Source organism: Phalaenopsis equestris, unplaced genomic scaffold (assembly GCF_001263595.1).
Source record: "Phalaenopsis equestris unplaced genomic scaffold, ASM126359v1 Scaffold000315, whole genome shotgun sequence".
NCBI lineage: Eukaryota > Viridiplantae > Streptophyta > Magnoliopsida > Asparagales > Orchidaceae > Phalaenopsis > Phalaenopsis equestris.
In genome coordinates, this window is record NW_018164757.1 from 202,002 (window position 1) to 227,505 (window position 25,504).

General features: G+C 36.3%; 1 protein-coding gene across 2 annotated transcripts in view; it reads right to left on the minus strand.

Moving 5' to 3' along the window:
- Positions 1 to 25,504, minus strand: part of LOC110025616 — a 59,236-nt gene that overhangs the window by 1,475 nt on the left and 32,257 nt on the right. Inside the window, exons 5-7 of one of the 2 annotated variants that reach the window (XR_002294141.1) lie at positions 17,184 to 17,272; positions 14,397 to 14,458; positions 14,200 to 14,313 (exon numbers count right to left, since the gene is read on the minus strand). Coding sequence is in view for 1 of the 2 variants with exons in the window: in XM_020726193.1 (XP_020581852.1) it covers positions 14,200 to 14,296; positions 14,397 to 14,458; positions 17,184 to 17,272 (248 nt within the window). In the remaining variant the exon portion in view is untranslated. The remainder of the gene's footprint in view (positions 1 to 14,199; positions 14,314 to 14,396; positions 14,459 to 17,183; positions 17,273 to 25,504) is intronic. The other variant, XM_020726193.1, reaches the window with a different exon arrangement.

Consider the following 25,504-nt stretch of genomic DNA (forward strand, 5'->3'; position numbering starts at 1 on the left):
GAAAACAAAAAAAAAAGTACCAAAATCGTAGAAAAGAGTAGCTAGTGACGAGCCAGTTTAGTCCCGCCTCTGCCTCTAGTTCTAGGGTGAGATCCAGATAACAAATTATTGGTGGCGGGGTAACAAATTATTGGGTGCCGAGTCATTTCCCGAAGTGCCAAAGTATCATCCATTAGGTTCCAAAGCTGAAGTTTGTCTCCAATCTTCTTATTCCTCATTGAATAAACCTCTCATTCCTCCTCAGAAGACTGGCTCATCTGATCATCGTGTTGGTAAACAGAACGCCGGGCAGATAAAAACTGATGAGCACCAGAAGAAGGATTGCCAACTGTTGCAACGACTGTAGGTTCAAGTGTGTGTGAAACATGAAATGTCTCATCTTCACCTAATGCTTCCTGCGGCTTAGGAGGGTTTGAAAGTGTAGGTTGCTCAGCAGGGTCATCCAGTTTCTCATCGATCGCAGAAATAGTATTTTTAGAGGGAGGATCCACAGGGGCGATTAACTCAGACACCGTAACTTGTTCTGTGGTAGTTTTCCCTTTAGATAAAACAGATATATCCAAAGAAGTGAGGTCAGATCCATTCTTATTCACTTGATCTTTAGATTTCAAATTAGGATGAAACTTATAGCATTTATCAAGATTGTGCCCAAACATCATACAATGAGAATAATAAGGAGATCTATGCTTGTTAATATCCATTGTGAGTTGTGCCCAACCAGACTTCAGTAACATTAGGTAAAGTAATATCTCTTTTAACAAGTAAACAAGTATTCTAGCTATAGAAGATCTGGTTAGGTTAAAAGTGGATAGATCTAGCTTCAAAGAATCCCCAAGTATGACTATCCACAAGTATGACTCCAATAGAGTAAAGAACCTGATGGTGAAAAAAGTGCAGCTTAAAATTAGGTGGACTAAACCATACTGGTACAGTAGGAGATTCACGCTTGGGGCCAAAATCAGGTGACCACTTGAGTAGCTTCATTGGTTTACCAGCAATGTTGAGATATTTTTTGAAAAAAATCTCAGTGTAGTCTTCATGCACGATTAGTTGAATTAATACGTGTCTCCCATCTATGAGCCTTACTTTCCACTTTCCTACTAATTTGACATCATTAAAACTTTTCCTGATAACTTCCATAGGTGGAAGACCCTGCTGAGCAACCTACACTTTCAAACCCTCCTCAGCTGCAGGAAGCATTAGGTGAAGAGGGGACATTTCATGTTTCACACACACTTGAACTTACAGTCGTTGCAACAGTTAACAATCCTTTTTCTGGTGCTTATAAGCTTTTATCTGCAACAATAAATAGGAGACCACTACAGATATAATAAATAAAAGCTGATGAGTACCAGAAGAAGGATTGTCAACTGTTTTGATTAATTTGGATTATTTACTATATATATCAAATTAAAAGTTTTGATTAATTTGAGTTTGTTTGCAGATTTATATGCATGGTGGCTGAAGAAGGAGCTCTGCTAGGGTTCAGGTGGGCTACTGTTCCATTGTCAAGGTTCTTGTTTCATTGCTTTGTGGGCTGTTTGAAGATGGATGTGCCTTACTTTGCTGATGTTGCGGCTTTGTGCCCTCCTCCTAATAAGTTTAACAACACATCTCTCATTTTCGCTCAATATTACCATGACAATATAGCTAGAGGTGCCAGTGAAGGCTTTTTCAGGAAAATGTAGCTAGAAAAATGGCAAACCGGCTCTTATCCTCACTGAGGATGATAACTCTAAGCTCACAGAACTCCTGAAATTTGCTGACGCGGGGCTCAGGGGAGGACCGGCTAGTCCTCAAGGGATGGGGGTTGCCAACATCTCCTTCCTCTTCCCTCATTTTCCTTTTCCCTTCGTTTTTCTTTCCTTTCTTTCTTTTCTTACTTTCCTTCCTAGGTCTTCTCTAATTTAAAATCTTTCCTAAAACTGAAATCTGATTTTTATTCTCCTTCCTAATTTAAAACTTCTCCTAAAAACTGAGATCTGATTTTCATTCTTTTTCCTAATTTAAAACCCATCCTCAAATTTGAAATCTGAATTTATTCTCCTTATTTTAGTGTTTCGTAAATGGGTCAAGTCTCTTCATAAATAGGAGATGATGTGCTTCAAGTTAGAGGTCTTGTTTTGATATATGAATTCGAGTTTTAACCTTGGTATTTCCCCTTTAAGGGTTGTATACGAAGTCGCGGTAGTGCTCTGACTGTCCCTCGTCCAAGGTGGTGATCGTCTCCAAGACTCCGAGTGGTGCTTAGGCTGTATCTCGACCATGCTGAGCCATTTATCGTACCATACTTCTGTTTCCCTGCTGTCCTACTTATCCTACTTCATCCACAGCAGCTCCACCACTCCGACCCTTCCACAACTGCCTCCGACCCACCTCTCTGCCTCATGTCCAACCCCTCCAAACCGACTGTCCAGCCCTGCAGCCCGCTGTTCTGCACTCAAATCTGCCACCCAACACTTCATCTTTGCTGCCGCCACTCTCACTAGCCCTCCCGATCAACCTAGCCAACGCCCATCGCCCTTGAGCTACTCTTTCGAGGTGTTTGTTCGTCTTTTCATGTTTTAGTGATGTTATTTTTAGTTTGTGTGTGTGTTGTAATCCTATTTTCCCATTAATAAAAGTTATTTTTGGGTTTGGGATTTCTCCTCTGGTATCATTTACTTTGGTTGGACAGTTTCAAATGAATCATCCAGACTTGATCTGATTGATTTAAAGATTGGAAGATTTGACAGCATAAACATAATGATACGACTCAACAGAGAAGAAGATTATGTGAGAGTTTTTTTCTACAAGCATTAATGGAGAGGACACTCCATGAGAACTGTCCCCAGACTTTGATTGAAGCGCTGAATCCCCAATAATGCTAATCTGGTTCAGTTCCCATGACTCAAGTTGCATCTATATAATAAACATATCCTATTTTCTATTGGTTCTTTGTTTGCCAAGCCTTTAAAGCTAGATCCTCCAACATTCAAGATGATTAGACCATCTGCAGCTAGAATTTTGATAAAAAAGATTTCACTGTTCCAAGAGCAGAAGAATTTTAGATTGGAACCAGCCACAATAGCCACCGGCAGAAGTTGGACGAGGAGCAAAGACCCTACTATTGCAGAAAATGTGAAATTTTTTGACATACTTTAATGGGGTGCTACATAGCACATCGTGAGCTGATACCATCCAGGAACAGTAGAGGGGAAACAGATGGGGGGAAACCAAATGAGATAGAAGAAGAAAACAGAGAAGAGGTGATGGGAGAACAATTACAGAATAAGGGAATACCAAGAAGCCATAATGCTAGGGATCAACTAGCACAACAATTTGACGAGACCAATGATGGGGAAGAAAGAGTTGCAATTAGACGAGCAATATAATTGCTGTGGATGGATCAAGGGATAATTCAGGAAACTTCAGAGGCTATGCTAGCCGTCTTAGGACAGGCCTTTCAGGAAAAAGAAAATGGCACAATTTAGGAAGAAAAGGAAATCAGGGGCGAGACGATATGATGGAAAGAAACATGCAAGGGCCGCTGGATGATCAGAAATATGGAGCTCTTGAAATGGCAAGAACTATTTTGGAGGAAGAATGACTTGCGAAAAAAAGGTAGGAAAAGAAACTTAAGGGTACCAGGGAACTATAAACAGCTTAAATCCATTTAACATTATAAGGGAACATTGAAATTTTTCTCACAGACCGAAATCAGCTGATGGAGGCCTGTCTTCTTCTAGGATTACTAGAAAGAAGACGACCCACAATGATTAATGTTTTCTTATGGAATTCTAGAGGGATTGCTGATCCTCAGTCCTCTAGAAGGCTTATGCACTTAATAAGGATCCATAGACTAATTTGTTTTGCCATTTTTGAACCTATGGTTTACAAAAACGGACAGAATTTTTAAGAGATGGAAGGGCTTCAAGCATTACTGTAATTGCAGCAATAAAGTGTGTATTTTTTGGAATAAAAAAACTTCAAGTTCATATACTGAATGATGATGTTCCGCAGCCTCATCTGAATGGTGAAGGGTGATTTCAGTTGTTTTGCTACACTGGTTTATGCAGGATGCACGAAAGACTCAAGGGTTGAGCTGGGCAGCTATATGAGGGACATTGGGAGCAATATGCAAGAAGCTTGGTTTATGGGGGAAGATTTTAATATGCTCACATCTGAAGAAGAAAAGAAAGAGGGTTAAAGAGTTAATAATTCAATTATCGATCAATTCAATGAAATTATAATTGATGCTGATTTGTATGATTTGGGATATAGCGGTTTCCCTTTCACCTGGAAAAGAGGCAATATCTCTGAAAGTCTTGACAGGGTTCTAGTTAATCAATGCTGGTTTAATGAGTTCAAGTACAAAACCTCTCAGGACTGGGTTCTGACCACTTCCCTCTCCTTTGAATATTGCAAATCTTCAGAAGACACCATTTACTCCATTCAAATACTTTAATGCTTGGTCCAATCATCAAAATTTTATGGAACAAACTCAAGATGCCTGGAAAACTGAATTCAATGGTAATGCTTGGGGTAAGATGTGGAGACTACAAAAGAAAGTGGCTGGAAAACAGCGAAGTTGAATTGGATATTTTTTTTAAAAAAATGATACTAGTGCTGTCAAAGAGGCTGAGGACAATCTGTGGCGTTGAGGACAGATATAGCAATCAGAATGGTAGTGAAGAAAACTTTTTGGAAGCCCAAAAACAGCTTCAGCAAGCCATTAAAAATGAGGATTTCCTCCTGAAGCAGAAAGCTTACTCCATTTCCTGTAAAGAAGGGGATAGAAACACTGAATTCTTTCATACATGCATAACAATGAGAAGGAAGTAAAATGTCATTTTGAGAATCAAACAGGAGGGAATATGGATTACTGAATCCCATGCTTTCGTGGAATCTAGGAAGAATAATTTCAAACAACTTTTTAACAAAGGCAATGTATGTTTAGATCTTATAGACAAATCCATATTCCAGGAGAGCTGCAATTATATTAACCAGCTGGTGTTGACTGATGTACCAACAGAAGAAGAAATATGGAAAGCTCTTAATTCTATTAGCAGCAATAAAGCAGCTGGCCCAGATGGATTTAGTGCGGACTTCTATAAATAATGTTGGGGGATCTTCATGAAGAGGTGAATGAGGCCATACAAGCTTATTTAAGATGGGAAGAACCAGGTAAATATTTTACCTCATCCACTATTGTACTCATCCTAAGGAGAATATGAAAGACAGATGGGAACATTTTAGAACCTTTAGCATGATAAATGTGATGTCTAAAGTAATTAGCAAAATTCTGGTCACCAGGCTTCAACCAGACTTGCCTTACGTCACTTCAGCTCAACAATCAGCCTACACTAAAGGGAGAAGCATAGTTGACAGCATATTATTGGCCAAGGAGCTCCTCAATGATATTAACAAAAAATGCAGAGAGGCAAATTTTGTTATCAAACAAGATTTAAAGAAAGCTTATGATAGTGTGAATTGGAATTTTGTACTGGAATTATTGCAAGCCAGAGTTTTCCCAACTGAATTCTGTAAATTCATACAAAGGTGACTTGGAAACACCTATTATTCCTTGCTCTGTAATGGCCAGGCACATGGCCATTTTTAAGCTGTGAGGAGCATTAAACAGGGTGACACACTGTCTCCAACTATCTTCATATTGGTTTTTGATTACTTATCAAGGAAAGTCAATGAACTCCAAATAAACCACATAAACACCTAATTCAATCACAAATCGATAATATTGATATCCCATCTTGAATATGCCGTTGTTTTTACCAATGGAAGCAAAGTGGCAGTGAAGTTAACGTCTAAACTCTTTAGCCAATTTGAAGCTGTTTCTGGTATTTATTTCAACAAAACAAAATGCCAATTTACACTGGGCAAAGATTCTCCTCTTCTTGCCAAAAATTGGATTCATGGATACACATCAATCAACAATGCTGACTTTCCTCTAAAATATTTGGGTATGAAATTGGGCTGTGGTAATAGAGATCCGGTTCAGTTTCAAAATGTGGTTGATAAAATTATTAAGTATATTCAAAATTGGTCCAATAGCTCCCTCTCTAGTGGTGGCAAGATTCAAAATTGGGCTGTGGTAATAGAGATCCGGTGCAGTTTCAATATGAACCGCACCTAAGAAATAGAGTGTAAGGCAGGAGAGAGAGAGAGAGGAAGATGGAGAGAGAGAGAGAAATGCACAGTAATGAACAGTAAATTGATAGAAGTGAGTAATATTTTATTCATAAATTGATCCCCTATTTATAGAAAAGTGAGTTATAATATGTGAAGCTACATTTATGCCCTGTCTGGTAGAGGTTGTATAGATTATTATAGGTAATTTATATAAGTAGGTCTTTGGTTCGACCATCCTCTAAATCAGTCAGCTAAACTTAGTCGGTCCTGTTTTGACAAAACTTGTTCGTCCAAATGTGCTTAATTGAGGTTACTTGTCGGCTTTTGAGGGTCTCCAGGTTGGCCAAACTTGGCTTGGTTGGCTCAGCTTGGCTGGTCGGCTGTGCTATTATGGATGTCGATCATTGATCCTAGGATGTGAATCTTCTATCAGCTGAGTAAGGCTAGGTCATCGGACAGAGGATAAACAACCATAATTTGAGAGATAGCTCACTCCACAACAAGGTTGATCTTTCAGGATGGTATGTTCAGTGAGTTGTAGCAGTTCTCTGTCTCAGATGAAGGGTCTCAGGGGAATCTGTTGAGATAGCCGACGATATTATGTTCTTCCCTTGAATAAGAACATGAAGAGCGGCATATCTATGTCCCTATTTAGCTCAATGAGCTTTTGTTTGGATGTCCCTCGTTTCATCATCCTTTGCTCGGTTGGTCTTCGGTAGCAATTTTGAGAGTTGCACTTAGTTAGGAAAGTCTTTTGGTACTATGACAGTGAACACTTAGTCTTATTATGATGGAACCCTAGTCTTCCTCCCATGCGTCATTGGCTTTCTGTTTGTGGACTCTTGATCTTTCACTCGTGGGTCCCATTGAACTATGATATGTAGCTTTTGTCTGTTGGATTTTCTCGAGATTCATATACACGTAATTGATGTATATAATTTAATTCCTCCACTATGTTACTTCATGAAAGTGACAACTAAGATAATAATAAAAAAATTAAATGCAAAAATACATTCATTTATTCCATAATCATAGCTTTCAACAATTGCACTCCCAAGATTTCCATGCTCATATCCCTTATAAATAGGGCATGATTGACACCTTTATTATCATTTTTGCCTTTACGTCTGTGTGCTTTAGTTGGTCAATTCCTACAATTCCTTCATTGCTAGTGTTCAGAAGCCTTCTGACAATGTCCCATCACTGAGATGATGAGGGCTTTTGCTTTGCCTAAGTTTCAGCCCCTTCCTAAGGCAAACAGGCTGGAGGGAGATAAGAGGTCCGCGAGGAAGGAGGCACCCAAAACAAAGAAAGCGCCCCATGGAAAGAAGACACTCGAGGCTAGCAAGAAGCCAACGGGTGAGGTCTGGAAGAAGAAGCCAGCTTTCAAGAAGCGGAAGGCAGTAGAACCAAAGGATGAGGTGGGATCATTCGATTCTCTTCAGAGACTTCAAAAGGAGAAGAGACAAGTAGATAATAGGAGTAGGCTGGCCAACCAGGCTGCAGGCATGTCAAACCCAACCTCCTCCGGCGACCAGTATCTGAACAACTGACCCTTCTGCGTGGGAAGCCGCTTGAAACCCTGTACCTAGAGGCAAGAAGCTTCTAGTGCGCTGCCACCCATTGAGGGATTGAAGACTATGGTCACCCCACTGTCGCCTGGTGAGAGTAGTTTGTCGCTTCAATGGACTAAGATGAATTGGCTCCTGGGTATGGGAGATTGATACACTTGGTTTACTAAAAGTTATCTTCCTTGTTTTTCTGATATTTATCTTTGATGCAAAAGTGGCAATCCTTATCATTAACTCGCTGATGGGGGGTTATGGAAAGGATAAAATCCCAGGGCAGGTTAGGGGGACTCTACCACCTGCCCGAAGCAAGGAAAAAGTAGTGAATTGCCCGGTTAGCCCCCCTTCGACCCAGATATAGAGGACTGATAGGCGGAGGACTTCCTCTAGGTTGCTGTCTCGCCAACTGAAAGAGATGGAAGACTCCTACACCAGTATCACTGAGATTTTGAGGGGTGTAGAAATAAAGGAATTGCAGAAAGAGAATGCAGCCCTTTTGACAAAGTTGGAAGATGTTAGGTCGGCACAAGAGGATGTTCTGGAAACTTGCTCGATGGTTTGGGTACAGGTCAAAGCTAGCAGTGTAGATAGATTTAAGTTTGAGGGTCAAGTGATGTACCAAAAGCTGCTTTGAAGAGGACTTGTCTTCCCTGAAGAGGTGGAGAAACCAACTGTAAAATTTTTCTTTTCTTAAAAGTTCAGATTTAAAGTTAATTAAAATGAAATTTATTTTTATTAAATATTTACCTTGAAAATTGTGTTTATGTGATTTGTTTTTTTCAAAATTGAGGCATGACCGTTTCTCTTCCATGGCCCCCTATATATAAGGGTGAGGGGTTGGAGTCTCATGCTATGCTCTCTGATCCTTCACTACTCTCTTTCTTTTGATGCCTCTTCTCTCTACATTTTTTCATTCGAATGGCCCCAATGTAAGCACTCGGGTCTTTGGAACGATCCCAACATCTGAGAGTTCAGTCATGTCGCCTGGGAGAAGGAATTGTTCTAAGGGACCTGGTTTTAGAGGAAGTGATTCAACTTCGAGATTTATGAGTAAGCGATTGATTCATTCGGAGGAGAGCTTCTCTGCTAAAAAGGCCAACTTTGATGGGGGCTTCTTCTCCCTTTCTGCCATGACCTGAGGTTTATATTCAATCACTATGGTATCATCTTGGCTCAGATAAAGTAGAACTTTATAGCGGCAATCAAAAAGGCCAACTTTGATGGGGGCTTCTTCTCTCTTTCTGCCATGACCTTAGGTTTATATTCAATCACTATGGTATCATCCTGGCTCAGATAAAGTAGAACTTTATAGCGGCAATCATGACTTTCAATGTTTATTGTCAACGAGTCGGAGTTCCATAATCACTGGTGTTGTTCGCATAGTCATTCTCGTTCAGAGTTGACAACATCCAATTTAGTTCTGCCAAGAAGTTCCAGCTTTTGAGACTTTAGAATAAGATCAAGGTTTGGATACTCCAATTCTTCCTCGGTCTTCTTCCGCCAACTGGGAAATCAAGACAATTCTGACTGGAGATGTCTGCAAGAAGAGAAGTTCGTTCCTCCTTGGACTCATCGTGAGGCGACAGAGATAGACATAAGGAGACTATCGATGCATTAATAAACTGATGTGTTGACAATCAATTGAGTCATAAACTCGAACAATTTCATTGGTATGACAACAAAGATGTGGGTAGAGAGACACCAAGGAGGCCTGATGCGAGGAGGATGAGGTGGCCACGGTTGCCTAGAAGAAGCCGTGGAAAAAAGCCACGCCTAGACATTGCACCATTGGCAAGATGAGGTGCATCCTTCGGGTTGGGCTGGCGGAAGTACTGAAGGTGTGGATTTCATATACTTTATCTCTATGACCTCAGTGATGATCCAACGAGTCTCAACAGGCAAGCTGACTTTAATTGAGCTAAATACTAAGGCCTCTTTGTTGGTTGCAGGTCCATTTGAATCGCAGTATAGAGAGGATGACCAGAGCCCGAGCATCCCAATGAGTGATGCCGAGGACATGGAGTCATTGGCGGATGTGCCCAGAGAAGAGCCAACAACTCCTTGTCTAGTCACCACAAGCTTCCCACCATTTTTTGAGAGAGGGGAAGCCAATCAGCTTTCATCGATGGCTCAATGAGAGCTCGAGTTAAAAAAAGAACCTGAGCCAGAGCAAGGGCCTTCAACATTAGCTTAAGCGGAAGAAGTTCACCGCCAAAAAGGAAAAACTCATATCATCAACTCAAGTACTCCTCCTCCTCCCAAGAAGACACGAAGGGGTCCCCACTGCTCATATCATCAACTCAAGTACTCCTCCTCCCAAGAAGACACGAAGGGGTCCCCACTTTCAAGGGTTCCATTTTAGTCGGAGGGTACGAAGGTGAGCATTAGCTCTAAAGGTCAATTCACCATGCTCGGGCTAAGAAAGATTGGTACAACTCTCCATACGCAGTTGATTACTCCTCTACCCTTATTAAGGTGATCTGGTCTCAGGATTTTGATAAGATTATGTAGTCGCTCAACCACTAGGAGTTGCGCGAGATAGTTTACTGTGACCACATCATAGCCTGGGAAGCCTCTCACTTTCAGTCTATCGCCCACTTGAAGGAGTTCGACGACTGAGTGGAAGGGGAGGATCCATGGATAAAAACCGAGGAGAGGGACAAAGCTGTTGAGTAACGATCTGTGGAGGTTAAGGAGCGATCAGCCATTGTTCAAGAAATGCTAGAGAGAGCTGAGGCCGAACTACACCTTCTGTCAGAGTTGTTGTCCTTTGTCCAAGAAGTGAACAAAGCTTTGAAGGATGAAATGGCAAATATGAAGCAATAGGATGAGTTCATGTCCATCCAAGCGATTCATCTTCAGTTCTAGAAAAAAGATGGCGATTAACCGTTTTGTTTAGGCATAATTAGTGGACCTTAAGAGGTCTGACCTGGACAAATTTGTGAAGTTGCTTACTGCACTGCCACCATCGCTAGTAATAGAAGAGGATGACAGTGGTTAAGATTCGGCCAAAGAAGAAGACAATAATAAGGAGTCGATCGAAGAGAAAGATGAAAGTGCTGCAGATGACGGAGGCTCCTCGCTTGATTAGCTCAAATCCATCTACTCTTAAGAAATACTTATTGTTTCTTTTACCTAAATGTAAATCATAAAAAATGGTTTCTGTAAAAGAAAATTTTTGCAATCTTTTGCCCAAAGAAATGAAATATAAGTTATGTTGGTCGACTAATATCTTCGTCTCACAATCTTTTATCATACTATGTTTTTTTTCTGTTTTGTGATAACAGTTTGTGAAGTGTGTTGGTCGATCAATTAGTTTACTTAGAATAGGCATTTGGTCGACTCTAATATGTCTACTTGCTTATGTCTTCACTTCTCGTGTTCCATTTGCTTGGTTAGGTTATCAACACAAATGAATCGTACTTTTACCAGGCTTATTAAAGGAATCTTATCGCTGCCTTTACCGGAGCAATCGTCGTAAGTCGTTGTTGGAGTGATTTATACACCACTCACCGTGAATCTTGTCGCTAATGAGTAGGGAACCACCTCAAGAGCTTGATTCCGAGTTAAGGGACATTGAGTTTTATTGATGCTTGGGCATCGAGGGTCACTTTATTTTAAATGTCGATCGAACGTCTTGCATCACTGTCGATCATTTTGAGTGTTTTTACCTATCAAACATCTTAATTTGTTGGTTTTTAAGGGTGTTATAGCCCGACTCACGTCTAACACTTCCCGAGTTTTTGTCGCTTGGTCAAATTGTCGCTTTAACGGACCATCCCTTACACTAGGCATAGGTAGCAGATCTTGTAGCTGCTTTTGCAAGGGTGACCACCAAAACTAGCTTCTGGGTTGATTCAGTCGATACCCACTGTGGATCTTGTCACTAATGGGCATGAAACCACCTCCAGAGCTTGATCCGATCCAAGATCAGAGACAAATTTTTTATGACGCGAGAGTGTTGTAGGCCAGCTTTTTACGTGTTTTGTGGATCAGACAATATACTGTCGTTGCCAGCTTAGGAGTTCCTACCAATCAACCATCTTCAATTGTTGTCGGTTTTGCTGCTCGTGCTAAGTTCTCTGAGTATCAACCAACTATTGGTTTGCATGAACTCTTCGATTTTTCTAAGTGTTAATTGGACCTGATATTGTATATATAGTTATGCAAGCACTTTTTTCCAATATTTCTGCATAAAAATTACAAGTTTTTGGAACAATAGCGCTTTATTGTTCTTTCACGCGTTGATACAAAGATTTTTCTAAGGAAAAAATATTTTGAGGTCATCTCCGCTCCTTTCCCCGTGTAGTTCTTGAGTTCGTATGCTTAGGAGGGCAATCCTTTGGTTGATGATGAAAAGGTCGGATCATGTCTGGTCTAGCTTGTCGATTGCTTACTCTCATGAAGCTAGGTCAAATTTCTTTAGTACAAAGCCCCTAGGGGAAAAAGTTTTCACTTGAATGTGCTTGTTGTAGTAGTGGGCCATCCTCCTTTTTACTTCCTTTTGTCAAAGAGCTGAGTTGGCTTGTTTTTCTTCTGTTAGATAAAACACTATCATCGTCCCTTCATCATTGGCGATCATGAAACTTATGATTATATGAATTTATTTGTGATTATATAAATTTATTTCATATAAACATTAACGACAAATCAACATTCTTTCTTAGGTGTCGTGCTCCATGCTTAGGTAGAAGTCAAAGTAAATAAAAAGAGCAAGTCCAAGTAAGAGTGGCATTGTGTTGACTAAGGCAAAGAGCCACTCTAACTTCTCCCTCTTTTTGGTATTTAAACTTTGAAATGAAGAGATGTATTTTCTTAGGAAAGAATACTTTGTACGAGACTCTTAATTTTCGAAGGGAAAGGGAGACTATCCAATTACGAGGAGACTACCCAAATGATGCCTACGTGTATACATATGAAAGTTTAGGTGTTAAATAAGTAAATACAAAAGAATTGTTTGCTATGTATGTAAAATACCCAAATCTATAGTGCTATATTACGATCATAGATCAAGTAATAATATTGTGCATTATCCTTTGCAACATGGAAATACAAAACACTTTAAAGTTGAAAAAGGAAAAGCTTCATAATGGACTAATGTGTACTTGGTTCTAATCACAGGTGACCAATTCGCTGATATTCTCACCAAAGGTTTATCAAAGAGGAATGGTTTCTATTCATTTGCTTAAAGAGGGATATGAAATGGCTACATAATTTTCCCTGAACATAAGCCACACTCGCAAGACTTCAACCTCCTTTCCTTCGTATTTTGCAGCCACCTCATTAATCTATGAAATCACTACAATCTACTCATGGATCCATGGACATTTGCATTTATTATATAATGAATCATATTGTTTACAATTAGATGCATTCTCAAGATTATGTACATTATGCATATATTAAAACTAAATATGGACAACCGATTCTTCAATTCTTGTCACTCCATATTATCACGATTTTAAGATAAATAAATATTACATGACTAAGTGTTAACATGAGCATGATTTGATGTGTTACATTAATGAGCATAATAAAAAATTATAATGAACTTATATTCAATATGAAAAATTCATATTTTAATTAGTTTTAATTTTAGGTCATTATAATACATTTTAGAATTTTTAAATATATAAAATCAAGATTATGAAACTTATGCCCAGCACTTTAAAACAAATGACTTATTCAGCATATAAGTCGAAAGCAATTTTCACGCTATCACTTTGTAAAACATTGAATTAGATATCAAGAAACATGAGGGACCTCAAAATTGTAGCTATACGGCATTTCATTTTAATTTTAAATGAATTTGTTTGGGCTGATGGTAATATAACAGTACGAGGCAGCATTAATCTGATTCATATTCGTTACTAATATAACAAACAAGATTATAAGTACGAGGCAGCATTAATCTGATTCATATTCGTTATTCATTGCAAAAAAAAATAAAATTAAATATTTAAATTCGTCATTTCTGGATGCAATCATATACCAAGTATAGGAAATTAGTTCAGATAAATTGCACAGAGATAATGCATCAAAATACTTGTAAGCAATAGATGGGAAAACCAAAATCATTAGCATTTGCCCTAATTATATAGAGAAGCCATCTAATCATAGGGTTGAAACATATATTATGACGATATTACTTTTCCACATGTCATTATAGCAAATACAATTAAGTATAACTTTCATGTTGTGCTCGGCCTTGGGCGGCAAGTTGGTAGGTAGCTGTGTTGTTAGTCGTAAGCCCTCTGGCCCGGGTTCGATCCCTACAGGGACGGATAGCACATATGGGGAGCGGTATTTTCAAATACCACCATTTTTTAAATAAAAAGTATAATTTTCATGTTATAGATAATAATTTCATTTTAATTATAATACTAAAACAAGTAAAACCTTTCCACAAAATAAACTGTTTCACCTTAGCATGGTTAGGCTGAATGAAATATAGTAGCATCACAAAAGAAAAGAATTATCAGTATCTTCATGCAGAACTTACCTGACTAGTATTCAGCAAAATTGAATAGAGAAGTTCTTCATTTAATGAAATTGGCAGAGGAGGCATCTGTCTCATTATTCCAGGCATAGAACTCTTGCTGCATAAAATTGACAACTAACAACAATTAATAAGCTATAATCTATTTAAAATTTAGAAGATGAATTAGGAGATCATTAAGTTGAAGGTCTATACAATACCAGTTTAAAATAGACAAGATGCAGTTTCTAGCGTGACAGAAAAGATTAATGTTGTCTTGCAACTGCATAATACAGAGAGCAAATGAAACTAAGAAGTGTAAAACAGTAAAACTCAAAAGCAATACAGCAATTAATAGGTATCAATCAGGGTGATGAAACTTGAAAAGAAAGATTCTTAATCTACATGAGCATAATGTTGCAAGACAGCATTCTGTGTAGTACATCCAAACAAGACAGAAAAAGAGTCTACTGAATTTGAAAGCCTCCGGGAAAATTTTGTTTCATGATTAGTTGTACATGGAGGATTTGCAGACCTAACAGCCTATAGCTAACTAAATTGTGTAAGAGACGATATTTAATAGTCAACTACCTATCAAATTCACTCTCCGAGTCATGATGAGATATGATACATCTTACGTGAATAATTACTGTACAATGTGAGAGTCTTTTCCACTACTGCATCCCACTCTATCATTTCATACTCCGGAGAAAGAATGGCGTAGGATGACTAGTCATTCTACCCACCACATGCTGGTATAAGAAGAAAACAAAAAAGAAATTCAATATGCCCTGAATTATTTTGCGCCTAGGCATTACAAGGTATATGCACAATAAAGCATGCTACATGGGTTGTAAAATAAAGCATCTTCTATCAACCGAAAATTATTTAAAATAGTTCAAGTGAGAATGAGTGGCCCATTAAATTAAAAGGTGATAGAAGCCATAACTTATTCTGCGCCACTATATACACACATCCAATCCATCGTCATAACCATATTCTTCATCATCATTAAAACCATGGACATTATCCAAATCCCAACAATGTGGTTAAGCTTTTATATTCTTCTCTATTCATTTAAATTGAATGCTTCATGAGATGATAGCCCTTCTTCTTTTTTTTTAAAACAAATCTTTGGCATATCTTCATCATTTTTATTTGAACAAAAGCCCAAAATAGTCCTCTGATTATCAACAAGTGATCAACTTAGTACCAAAATTTTATAGTACTCCCTTTTAGTCTCAGACAATTAAATGTTGATCCAAATTAGTCTATAGGTTGAAGTTCATGGAGAAAGTTAATTCCATCCATTAAATTTGGTATTTTAGAAATAAGAATTTTAAATGAAATTAATTTATTTCTTAGTCTATTTTCATATGTAATAAAGTATATCTATATTATATAATAAAGTATTTTATTATTACTCAATTAATATAAGTAATAAATTCTTTTTACTTTGGGCCCTATATTGACTCTATTGATAAAGTAGTCAAATTCCTTAAAAAAGGATACCCATATTTGATTTTTTTTTATTTTATGAAATAAAGATTTACCTTCATTCATATATTTAAATTATTTATTAAATATGAAAATAGATAATAATAGAAATAAAAGTTCATTTAAAATTCTTATTCCTAAAATACCCTGAAAGTTAACTGTTGTTTTCTTTAACCAAGAAATTCAACCTAGGGATTAAATTGGATCAAGTTTTAATAGTAAAGGGAAAAAATGGAGCACTTTAAAACACTAGAATTAAATTAATCACTTGTTGATAGTCAGGAGACTATTTTAGGCTTTTGTTGATTTTTATTATGAGGTATCCAGTTTCCTACACAATCCTTATTAATTTTTTCAAATTATCTTATTATTGTATCTTCTACCCACCGCCATACGGAATTAACTTGCCAAAGAATACACCATCTTCAATAGGTGCTACAACAAGGCTCTGAAACATAACTATTGCTAGTTTTATCATCCCTAACTTTATTATACAACCCAATATTATGGAAATGAAAAAACAGTTTTACCCATCTTAAGAGTCATTTATTGCATAAAATTTGGCAATATACAACTTTGTTTCCCAAAACCTGAATCCTGATCTTCCCTATCTAGCTATGTGTTGATATCATGCTACATTGAGATCCCTAAGGTGTAATTTATAAGACTTCGAAGCTCAAGTGTAAAACTTGAATGTGTTAAAGTCACCCTTAGCATGCCCATCGCTAAGAGTCCTCTTCACTCAATAGGCCATAAAAATGATCATGGTGAAAGAACACCTATTTCATCAGTGATGATAATAGCTGCCAACTTTTGAGCACATATGATCAGACAAATTCAAGTGGCACAAAACTAAAAGTTTCTCCAGACTAGTCAAAAGATTAAGGCCTAGTCAAAGAGATGATCTTCAAACAAGAAATCATAAATTCAATCATGTGAAAAAGATTTCTGAATAAACAAGCATTAAGAGCATGAAAGCCCATAGTGGAGACTTATAAATTTGAAGTCTATAGACGAACTGAGATGAAAAGGGGCGAATTTTTTCACACAAATTTGTATAAATATTGCATGATTACTCCTGGCTTTTAGTAAGTGGTGTGTTTATGTTTTGCTTCCTTGATTTCAAAACTGTTTGCATTAGTTTCCGCATCTTGATTTGAAATCATAATTAAATACTATCATTTAATTTACAGTTTATATAATCTCTCATTAAATTAGCTAGCGCTAAGAAATTCTAACATTCGGTATCCAGCATCACTCCACTCAAAAATATTATGAATGAAAAAGAAAAAAAATAACCCACTTAACCATGTCACCAGATTAATCCGTAAGTCTGTTCAATAAGTGCATGCAATGACATATGTGTTAGTCAGTGCCCCCACATGCATTCCAAACAGCAGTGCATCGAGATCAACGAGTGTTTTGCCTGTCTCAGTCTTACCTCTTAGTTTGTATTCACATCAGAACCGTTAAAGTGTAATTCTGTAAATAAGAGAAATTTGGGAAGCTACCTTCAACAAGTCAAGATTAGTTGCAATCCTACAAAGAGTTTGATTAGTTTCATCCATGAGTTGCTCTGTTGAAGATTCCCAAGGCGTGACTGCAATAAGTAACAGAGGACAGACACTGTAAGTAACAATATAATTACAATATGGGAAGGGGCTTATAGGAATTACAAAAAGACTGATCATATAATGGGCGTGCCTGTAGTAACATTACTTAAAGATCGCAATTTCATAGAAAATTACTTGTACCATGGTTCATTAATAGAATACAGCGTTAAAATTATCAGGTAGGTGTAAACATACTAATGTTCATATTAAATATGATGAAAAATGCACTACGAAATTCTCCATTTTGACTGCCAAAAATTTTATGATAATGCAATGCATATAAGAATAGAAAATTTTTGTATTCAGCACCTTGAAAAAAATATTTTGGGCAAGTAAAGACCAATAAGAGCATTTATTGTCCATGATGCTCCTTGAGCGTATTGTTTAAGGAAGGCTACAGGTACAGTTAAGCTTGTGTTTATTGGAAGTTTTACTAAAAGTGAACCAAAGTGAATCTTAGTGACAAATAAATCTAGAACTAATCAAGCCTTTGATGGAGCTTACTTTAGTGAGATTATCTCCCTTGACCGTACATCAAACATAAAATTGGGGAATGCACTGGAAAAAAACACCATTTGAAAAACGTGAAGATTAATGTTTTAGAAAAATTTAGAATGACTTGGAATGTGAAAAAGAATAAGCGATTACATCAGGAGCACAATCTTTGCAAAATTCAAGTCTTCAAGGAAAAGCAACCTATTTTGAGAGCCTGCAGGACAATGACTAGCGTGTACAAAATTTTGCGATCAAATTTAAAGAATAAAAAAGGCTGCCCTTATAAAATAACTAAAAGAAGGTAGGTCTCCTGCATTTAATTAAAAGGTTTCTGTGTTCAGAAAGCCCTGCTGTCAGTTAAACAAAAGCAAGTTACATTCACTAAAAATGCACGTATTATGAAGTAATGTGGAACACCCAAATCATATTAACCAATATGACAAGATCATGTTTTAAAAAGAAAAGCTGGCTTTTTACTGCTAAAAGATCTTGTTACTGAGGCTGCTATCAAAGGTGGAAGCAGTTGATCAGGGTGGATCAGAAGATTGAAGTGCACAAGAGATTACAATATCTAGATTTTAAATGAAACTTGGTGAGAATTATGTTCTAATGAGATTCTCATTATATAGATGTTGAAACTTGTTTTGTATGTGGGATCAAATCCAAGGATTAGAGCATAAAAAAGAAAATAGGAGAGGGGACAAGTAAAAGAAAAGACAGGGAAAATGAACCCTATATTGAGTTTTAGAAAACTTGATTGATTGTCAAGAAAAAAGGGATCCTATTCACATTTCATCTCTCTTTTATGGACGATTATTTTCTCTATATAAAATGTCACGATTCGGTCTCGCGCTTAGAATTAACTAAGGCGGGAACTGCGGTTAAACGATATTAACATTTCATTTTTTTACTTTTCACATATTTTTAAGAAATTTTCAAAATATAAATAATTCAATAAGATCCACAAAGTGCAAAAAATTCAAAACATCCAGAAACAACAACAATAATATGAAGACAACTTTTTAAATCAGTAATGAACAATATATCAATATTAGCAGAAAACAGTAAAAAGAAACCATCATCATAAATGACTAGCAGCATTGGTCCTTCTTTTGTAAATCAAGTCTCTCTTATTAGACCTATCAATATAAAGTTTTTTTTTCCAAATGAACCATTAATTACAAGAGTAAATTTGACTTAGTAAGCAATTGTAATCTTACTATGTATTAAATCATTATGTCAATGCTATGCATAAATGACTAAAAGAAAATATAGCTCATTACTTCGTAAAATTGTAAACTTTCACTTCAATTTTATCCTTTCACATTTCATTAAGTCATTATGTCAATGCTACGCATAAATGACTAAAAAAAAATGTAGCTCATTACTTCGTAAAACTGTAAACTTTCACTTCAATTTTATCCTTTCACATTTCAATTTAAATATTTACCATTAACATTTTTAAGAGTCATAACAGGTGTACCATCATACCTGAAAGTATCCTAAAAAATATACTTGAATGTATCATAAAAAATATGTAATTGTAGGTACTATAAAAAATACACCAAAGGTACCCTCAAAATTGCACTCGAAAGTAAATTTTTACCATTTCTTTTATTGTGCAAAGATACAACTCATTCCCTGTCAGTACCATCTGGAGGTAATCTGGTATGACTTAACTTTTACAATTCATTTCCTTTAAATTATCTCCTTTTACAAATATTGAACATTCATTTTTTCTTTTCCCCCATTTCATTCCTTTAAATTATCTCCTTTTAAAATCAAACTCTTCTCCTTATAAAATTTTTTTCTCAAAATTTGAAAATAATCATGAAAGTAAACATACCTCATACGAAAACCTGTGGATATCTTTCTTGCATTTCAGAGAGTCTCTCAAGTAGCATCCTTCTTCGATCCATACTTCTATTAAATCTTCACAAAAAGGGCCTCTCTAATCCGCAGTTTCTTCACATCATAATTCAAAATTACTTTAGAATCCTCAATATAATTCAAATCTAGTTGAATATCATTTTTAGTCTATTATCGCTTTACTAGTTTCATCTATAGTATATTGTTCAAGTGATGAAAAGTGAAAAGCATTATGCACTCTCTGCATATGAGCTAGTAAAGTCAATCTGCAAGTTACCTTCCCAATCCTCTTGACAATTTCAAATGAACCAATAAATCTGGGTCTCAATTTTCCTGTCTTCTCAAAATGTTGCACACCCTTCAATGGACTGACATTGATAAAAATAAACTCTCCAACTTCAAACTCAATAGGTTTGTGCTTGGCATCGTAATATATTCTCTGCCTATCCTACATTGCATTCAATTGTTCTCTGATCAGTCTAATTTTCTCAGTAGCATCATCGACCAAATCACCTTCAATGATCTTTCTTTCACCTGTTTATGCCCAACATAATGATGTCTTGCACTTCCTTCCATACAAGGCTTCATATGGAATCATCCAAATGCTAGCCAAGTAACTGTTATTGTAAGCAAATTCTATTAAATGTGTATGTGATATTCAACCTCCAAAAAAATCAAGTTACGTAACCTTAGTAGATCCTCCAATGCTGAATAGTCCTCTCTCACTGACCATCAGTTTGAGGGTAAACGTTGCACTGAAAGTCAGTCATGTGTCCAAAGCTTTCTAAACTTTCATCCACAATCTAAAAGTAAAGCTCCAATCTTTGTCGGAGATAATAGACTTCGACACTCCACGTAACCTCACAATTTGATCTACATATGATTTAGTGTAAGCTCAAAATTTGATCTACATATAATATAGCTAATCTCTCTACTGGATTTGTTTGTATAATTAGTAAGAAATGAACAGACTTAATTAATATATCGACAATTACCCAAATAGTATCACGACCACGACGTGATCTAGGCAACCCAATCACAAAATGCATCACAATGTTCTCATTTCAACTCTAGAATCGGTAAAGGCTGCAACTAACCTATAGGATACTGATGCTTTTCCTTCACTAACTGACATGAAGAACACTTGACCACAAATTCTGCCACTCTTCAATACTGGTCACTAATGTGCTTCCTTAAGGTCCGGTATATTTTATCATTCCCTGATGAATAGTATAGCCAGATAAATATGCTTCCTCCAAAAATTTATTTCCTCAAATCATCAGTATTTGGAACATAAAACATGTCTTTATATCTCAATAAACCATCCCAATCTAATATATATCTTTCCAAACCGCTTATCCAAATTTGTTCCAAGATTTTCTGAACACTGCTCTCTCTAGCTAAAGAAACTCTAATTATGCCTTTCAGTTTGACTTCACCATCAAATGATATAATTGAACCATAATGTCATCATCATAATCAACAATATAAAGTTTCAACTTCTTTAGAAATTTAAGTAAATGCTCATGCTAAGTAAATAAATAATTCAAATTACATGAAACTTCCGTACTCAGTGCATCTACAATGACGTTCGCCTTTCTTGGATGGTATTGAATATCCAAATAATAGATTTAATAAATTCCAACCATCTCCTCTACCTCAGATTTAGCTTTTTTTTTTTTAGTAAAAAAAAATTTCAAAATTTGGAGGTTAGTAAAAATTTTTCATCGAACTCCATACAGATAATGCATCCATAAACACAGCTACTACAGGATCCAAATCATCCGTCAGATAGTTTTTTTCATGATTTTTCAATTATCGTGATGCATATGTAATAACCCTATCATGCTGCATAAGTACGCTTGCCAAATTTCTTAAAGATGCATCATTAGAAATCAAAAACCCATCATAACCTGAAGGAATAGCCAAAACTGGAGCAGACATTAAACGAGCCTTCAGTTTCTGGAAAGCCACCTCATAACGATCACACCAGTCAAACTTCACTGCATACTGAGCCAACCTTAATAACGACATGACAATCTGTGAAAACCCCTTGATAAATCTTCTTTAATAACCAGCTAGACCTAGAAAACTCTTGACCTCAGTGACAGTAGTAGGCCTTGGCCAACTTTCAATCATCTTGACTTATTCTAATCCACAAATATGTCTTCTCCACTAATAATATGTTTAAGAAAAGCTACACTTTTAAGCCAAAATTCACATTTAAAAAATTTAGCATAGAGTGTATTCTCCTTAAAAGTCTGCAGCACAACATGTAAATGATCTGTATGAATAACTTCATTCCTCTAATACACTAGGATATCATCTATAAAAACGATCACGAATGTATCTAAAAACTGTCTGAAGAACCTGTTCATCAGATCCATAAAAACTTTGGAGTATTTGTCAATGCAAATGACCACCATGAATTCATAGTGCCCATATATGGTTCTGAAAGACGTCTTCAGTATTTCTTCTTCTTTAGTCCTCAGCTGGTGATAGCCTGACCTTGTATCAATTTTGGAAAATACAAAGGTCCCTTCCAACTGATCAAACAAATCGTCAATCCTCGGTAGTGGATATTTAGTAGTGGATATTTATTTTTAACCTGTGAGCTTATTTAACTGCATGTAGTTAATGCACATACTGAACCTCTCATCCTTCTTCCTCACAATTAATACTGAAGCTCCCCATGATGAGTTGTTGGGTATGAAGAACCCCTTATCAAGTAACTCCTGTAGTTGGCTCTTCAACTCCTACAACTCTTTAACTGTTAGTAGAGTGTCTTGAATACAGTCTCAGAACCTGACAAGAGCTTAATAGTGAAATAAATCTCTTGCACTGGTGGTATCTTTGATAAATCATCAAGAAAGACTTATAATATTCTCTTATTACCGAAATAACTCCCAAAAACTATACTTCCCTAAAAGTATATGTTACCTGAGCAAGAAAAACTTGATTTTTCATAATTTAACAATTGAAAATTTTCATGCAGGGAATTATTATAGATGCCAATTCTCTGTCACTAGAAAATTTAATTTATGCTTTCCCAGGTATATGTATTTTGATAGTTTTTTTTGTCACAATCAATAGTAACAAAGATTTTAGACACCCAATCCATATCTAAAATCACCTCAAATTCCATAAGGGTAAAATAATAAAATGTGCGTCAAAATTCTTCTCACTAATCATAAGTTTCACCTCACATAACCGGTTAATCTCTATAAAAATACCATTTGGCATTGTAAACGATAATATCATAGGCATAGACATGGTATATCATCGCATTACTTTAACTAGTTCCTCGGTTATAAAAGCGTGTAAAGCTCTCGAATCAAACAAAACCCTTATTTGTCTACTTTGAAGATATATGATACCTATAATTAAAATCATTGCATTGAACATTTAGAGTTGGCTTATCAATAAATTTAAATTCTTACTTTGCTTTATGTGAAGACTTGAAACCTATGATGATTAAAATGCATTGGGTTAAAATTATTAAGAGTAAAACATACCCGTGATGATGTCTGGGGAGCTCTTAGTTTCTTGCTATGAAAATGCATATATTCTAGGTTAGATATTTGTTGAATTTACCCTGTATATGAAATTGGCCTTAAAGATTCATCTTCCCTTAGTCTGCCAAAGCTCCTTTGAGATTGTGCATCACTGCCCCTAGAATTAGTTGGAGCCCTCTGACCCAATCTAGGGCAGCTCTTTAACATATGTCCAAGCTGGTGACACTAAAAATCAAGTGTTGTATCTAAGACAGATGCTCGCCCTTGGGAGACCTTCCACTATTGTCACATTTCTTATCTTCAAATTGAGTGCAATTGTTGTTGGATCTAGCATTTATAACACCTGTATTACCTAAAAGGACTGCTTGCTCTAAAGGCCCTGAGGAATTGTGAATCCCTCTGATCTCTTGTTTTGAATATCTCACCTCCTTTGATTAGTTTTTAGATCTAGCTCAATTCTTTTGGCTCTCTCCACAAACACTGCATAATCATTGATTCCAAGACGAATTAATGACTGTCAAATCATATCATTCAGCCCAAATGAAAATGGGAGGCACTTCACTGTAATTGGAAGCAACTGAGATCTATAATTTGAGAACATAGTGAATTCTATCTCATACTACATAATTGAATATCACCCTATACCAACTGAATAAATTTGTCCTCCATTTCCCTCCAAGCATACAGTGGTATGAACTAGTTTCTAAAGTGCCCACAAACTCATCACACGAAAATCATGTGGCTGGACTTTACCTACATTTCACCTACAACTAACCTCGCCACCATCTCTTTGTTTCTCTCTCAAATGCAAATGTGTATAGTACAACTATCTTTACGAAGGACAAGAAAGATTTACATACATTTCACCTACAACTAAACTCACCACCATCTCTTTGTTTCTCTCTCAAATGCAAATATGTATAGTACAACTATCTTTACGAAGGACAAGAAAGTCCATCTAAAATCTTCTCTACTATCAACAACCATTTTTTAGCATTCACCGGACCTTCTACTCCAGAAAAGAGAGGTGGACTCATATCATAAAATAACTTTAAGTACTAATCAATCCGACCTCCTCCACTAGAACTGACCTGAGTCTAAGAATTCTTAATCAATTGCATTACTATAATCATCATCTTAGTAATGCATCATTATTCACTGTAGTAATCTGTGGGTTTATATCAACTTTTACTATATTATAGATTTTTTTCCTTCATTTTCCATATTTGTGAAATAACATAAGAAATATTATAATTTAACAAAATTAACTCTTCATTAATATCACTTATAAATCTATTTAATCATACTAATGACACTTTTAGATCATGATTCAACCTAATTGCTCTGATACAAATTTTTTCACGACCCGACACGGAGCATAGAATTAACTAAGAAAGGAAGTACTGTAGGATGAAATTAAAATTTCAATTTTTTACTTTTCACATATTTTCCAGAAACTTACAAAGTATAAAAGGGTCACTAGTATTTACAAAGTGCAATAACTTTAAAACATCCATAAATAATAAGAAAAATTTGAAGACAACATTTCAAACCTATTGAATAGTATATTACTATCTAAAGGAAACAACAACAACAACAAAGCCTTAATCCCACTACGTGGAGTCGGCTACATGAATTCTTTTTCTCCATTGCGTCCTATTTAGTGTCATATTTTCATTTAATTCTAATAAATTAAGATCATTTTTTATACAATAAGCCCAAGTCTTCCTAGGTCTACCTCTGCCTTTCTTAACATAAGTCGAATCTAAACCATCTACTTTCCTAATCGAATCATTAGATGGTCGGCGTTTAATGTGACCAAACCATCTAAGACGACTTTCTCTAATTTTGTCTGCACAGGAGCTACACCAACCCTATCACGTACATATTCATTTCACATGTAAAGCCACTCATCCACCTAATCATTCTCATCTCGACACACTTAACTTATTATTATGCTTCTCTTTTAAAGGCCAACATTCAGTGTCATAGAGCATTGCAAGTCTCACCACCATCTTATAAAATTTTTCTTTCAGTCTAAGCGGTACTTTTCTATCACACAAAAGGTCCAAAACAATCATCCACTTCAACCAACCAACTTGAATTATACTATTAACATCCCCATCTATATCACCATCATTTTGAACAATGGACCCAAGTTATCTAAATCGTTCACACCTTTTAATAATTTGATCACCCAAAGTCACACTTCTGTCACTAGAGCTACTACTACTAAAATTACATTCCATGTATTCAGTTTTAGTTCTACTTGAATGAAGGCCTTTAGACTCCAATGTAGACATCCATAATTCAAGTTTTTCCTGGGCTTTTTCTCTCGTT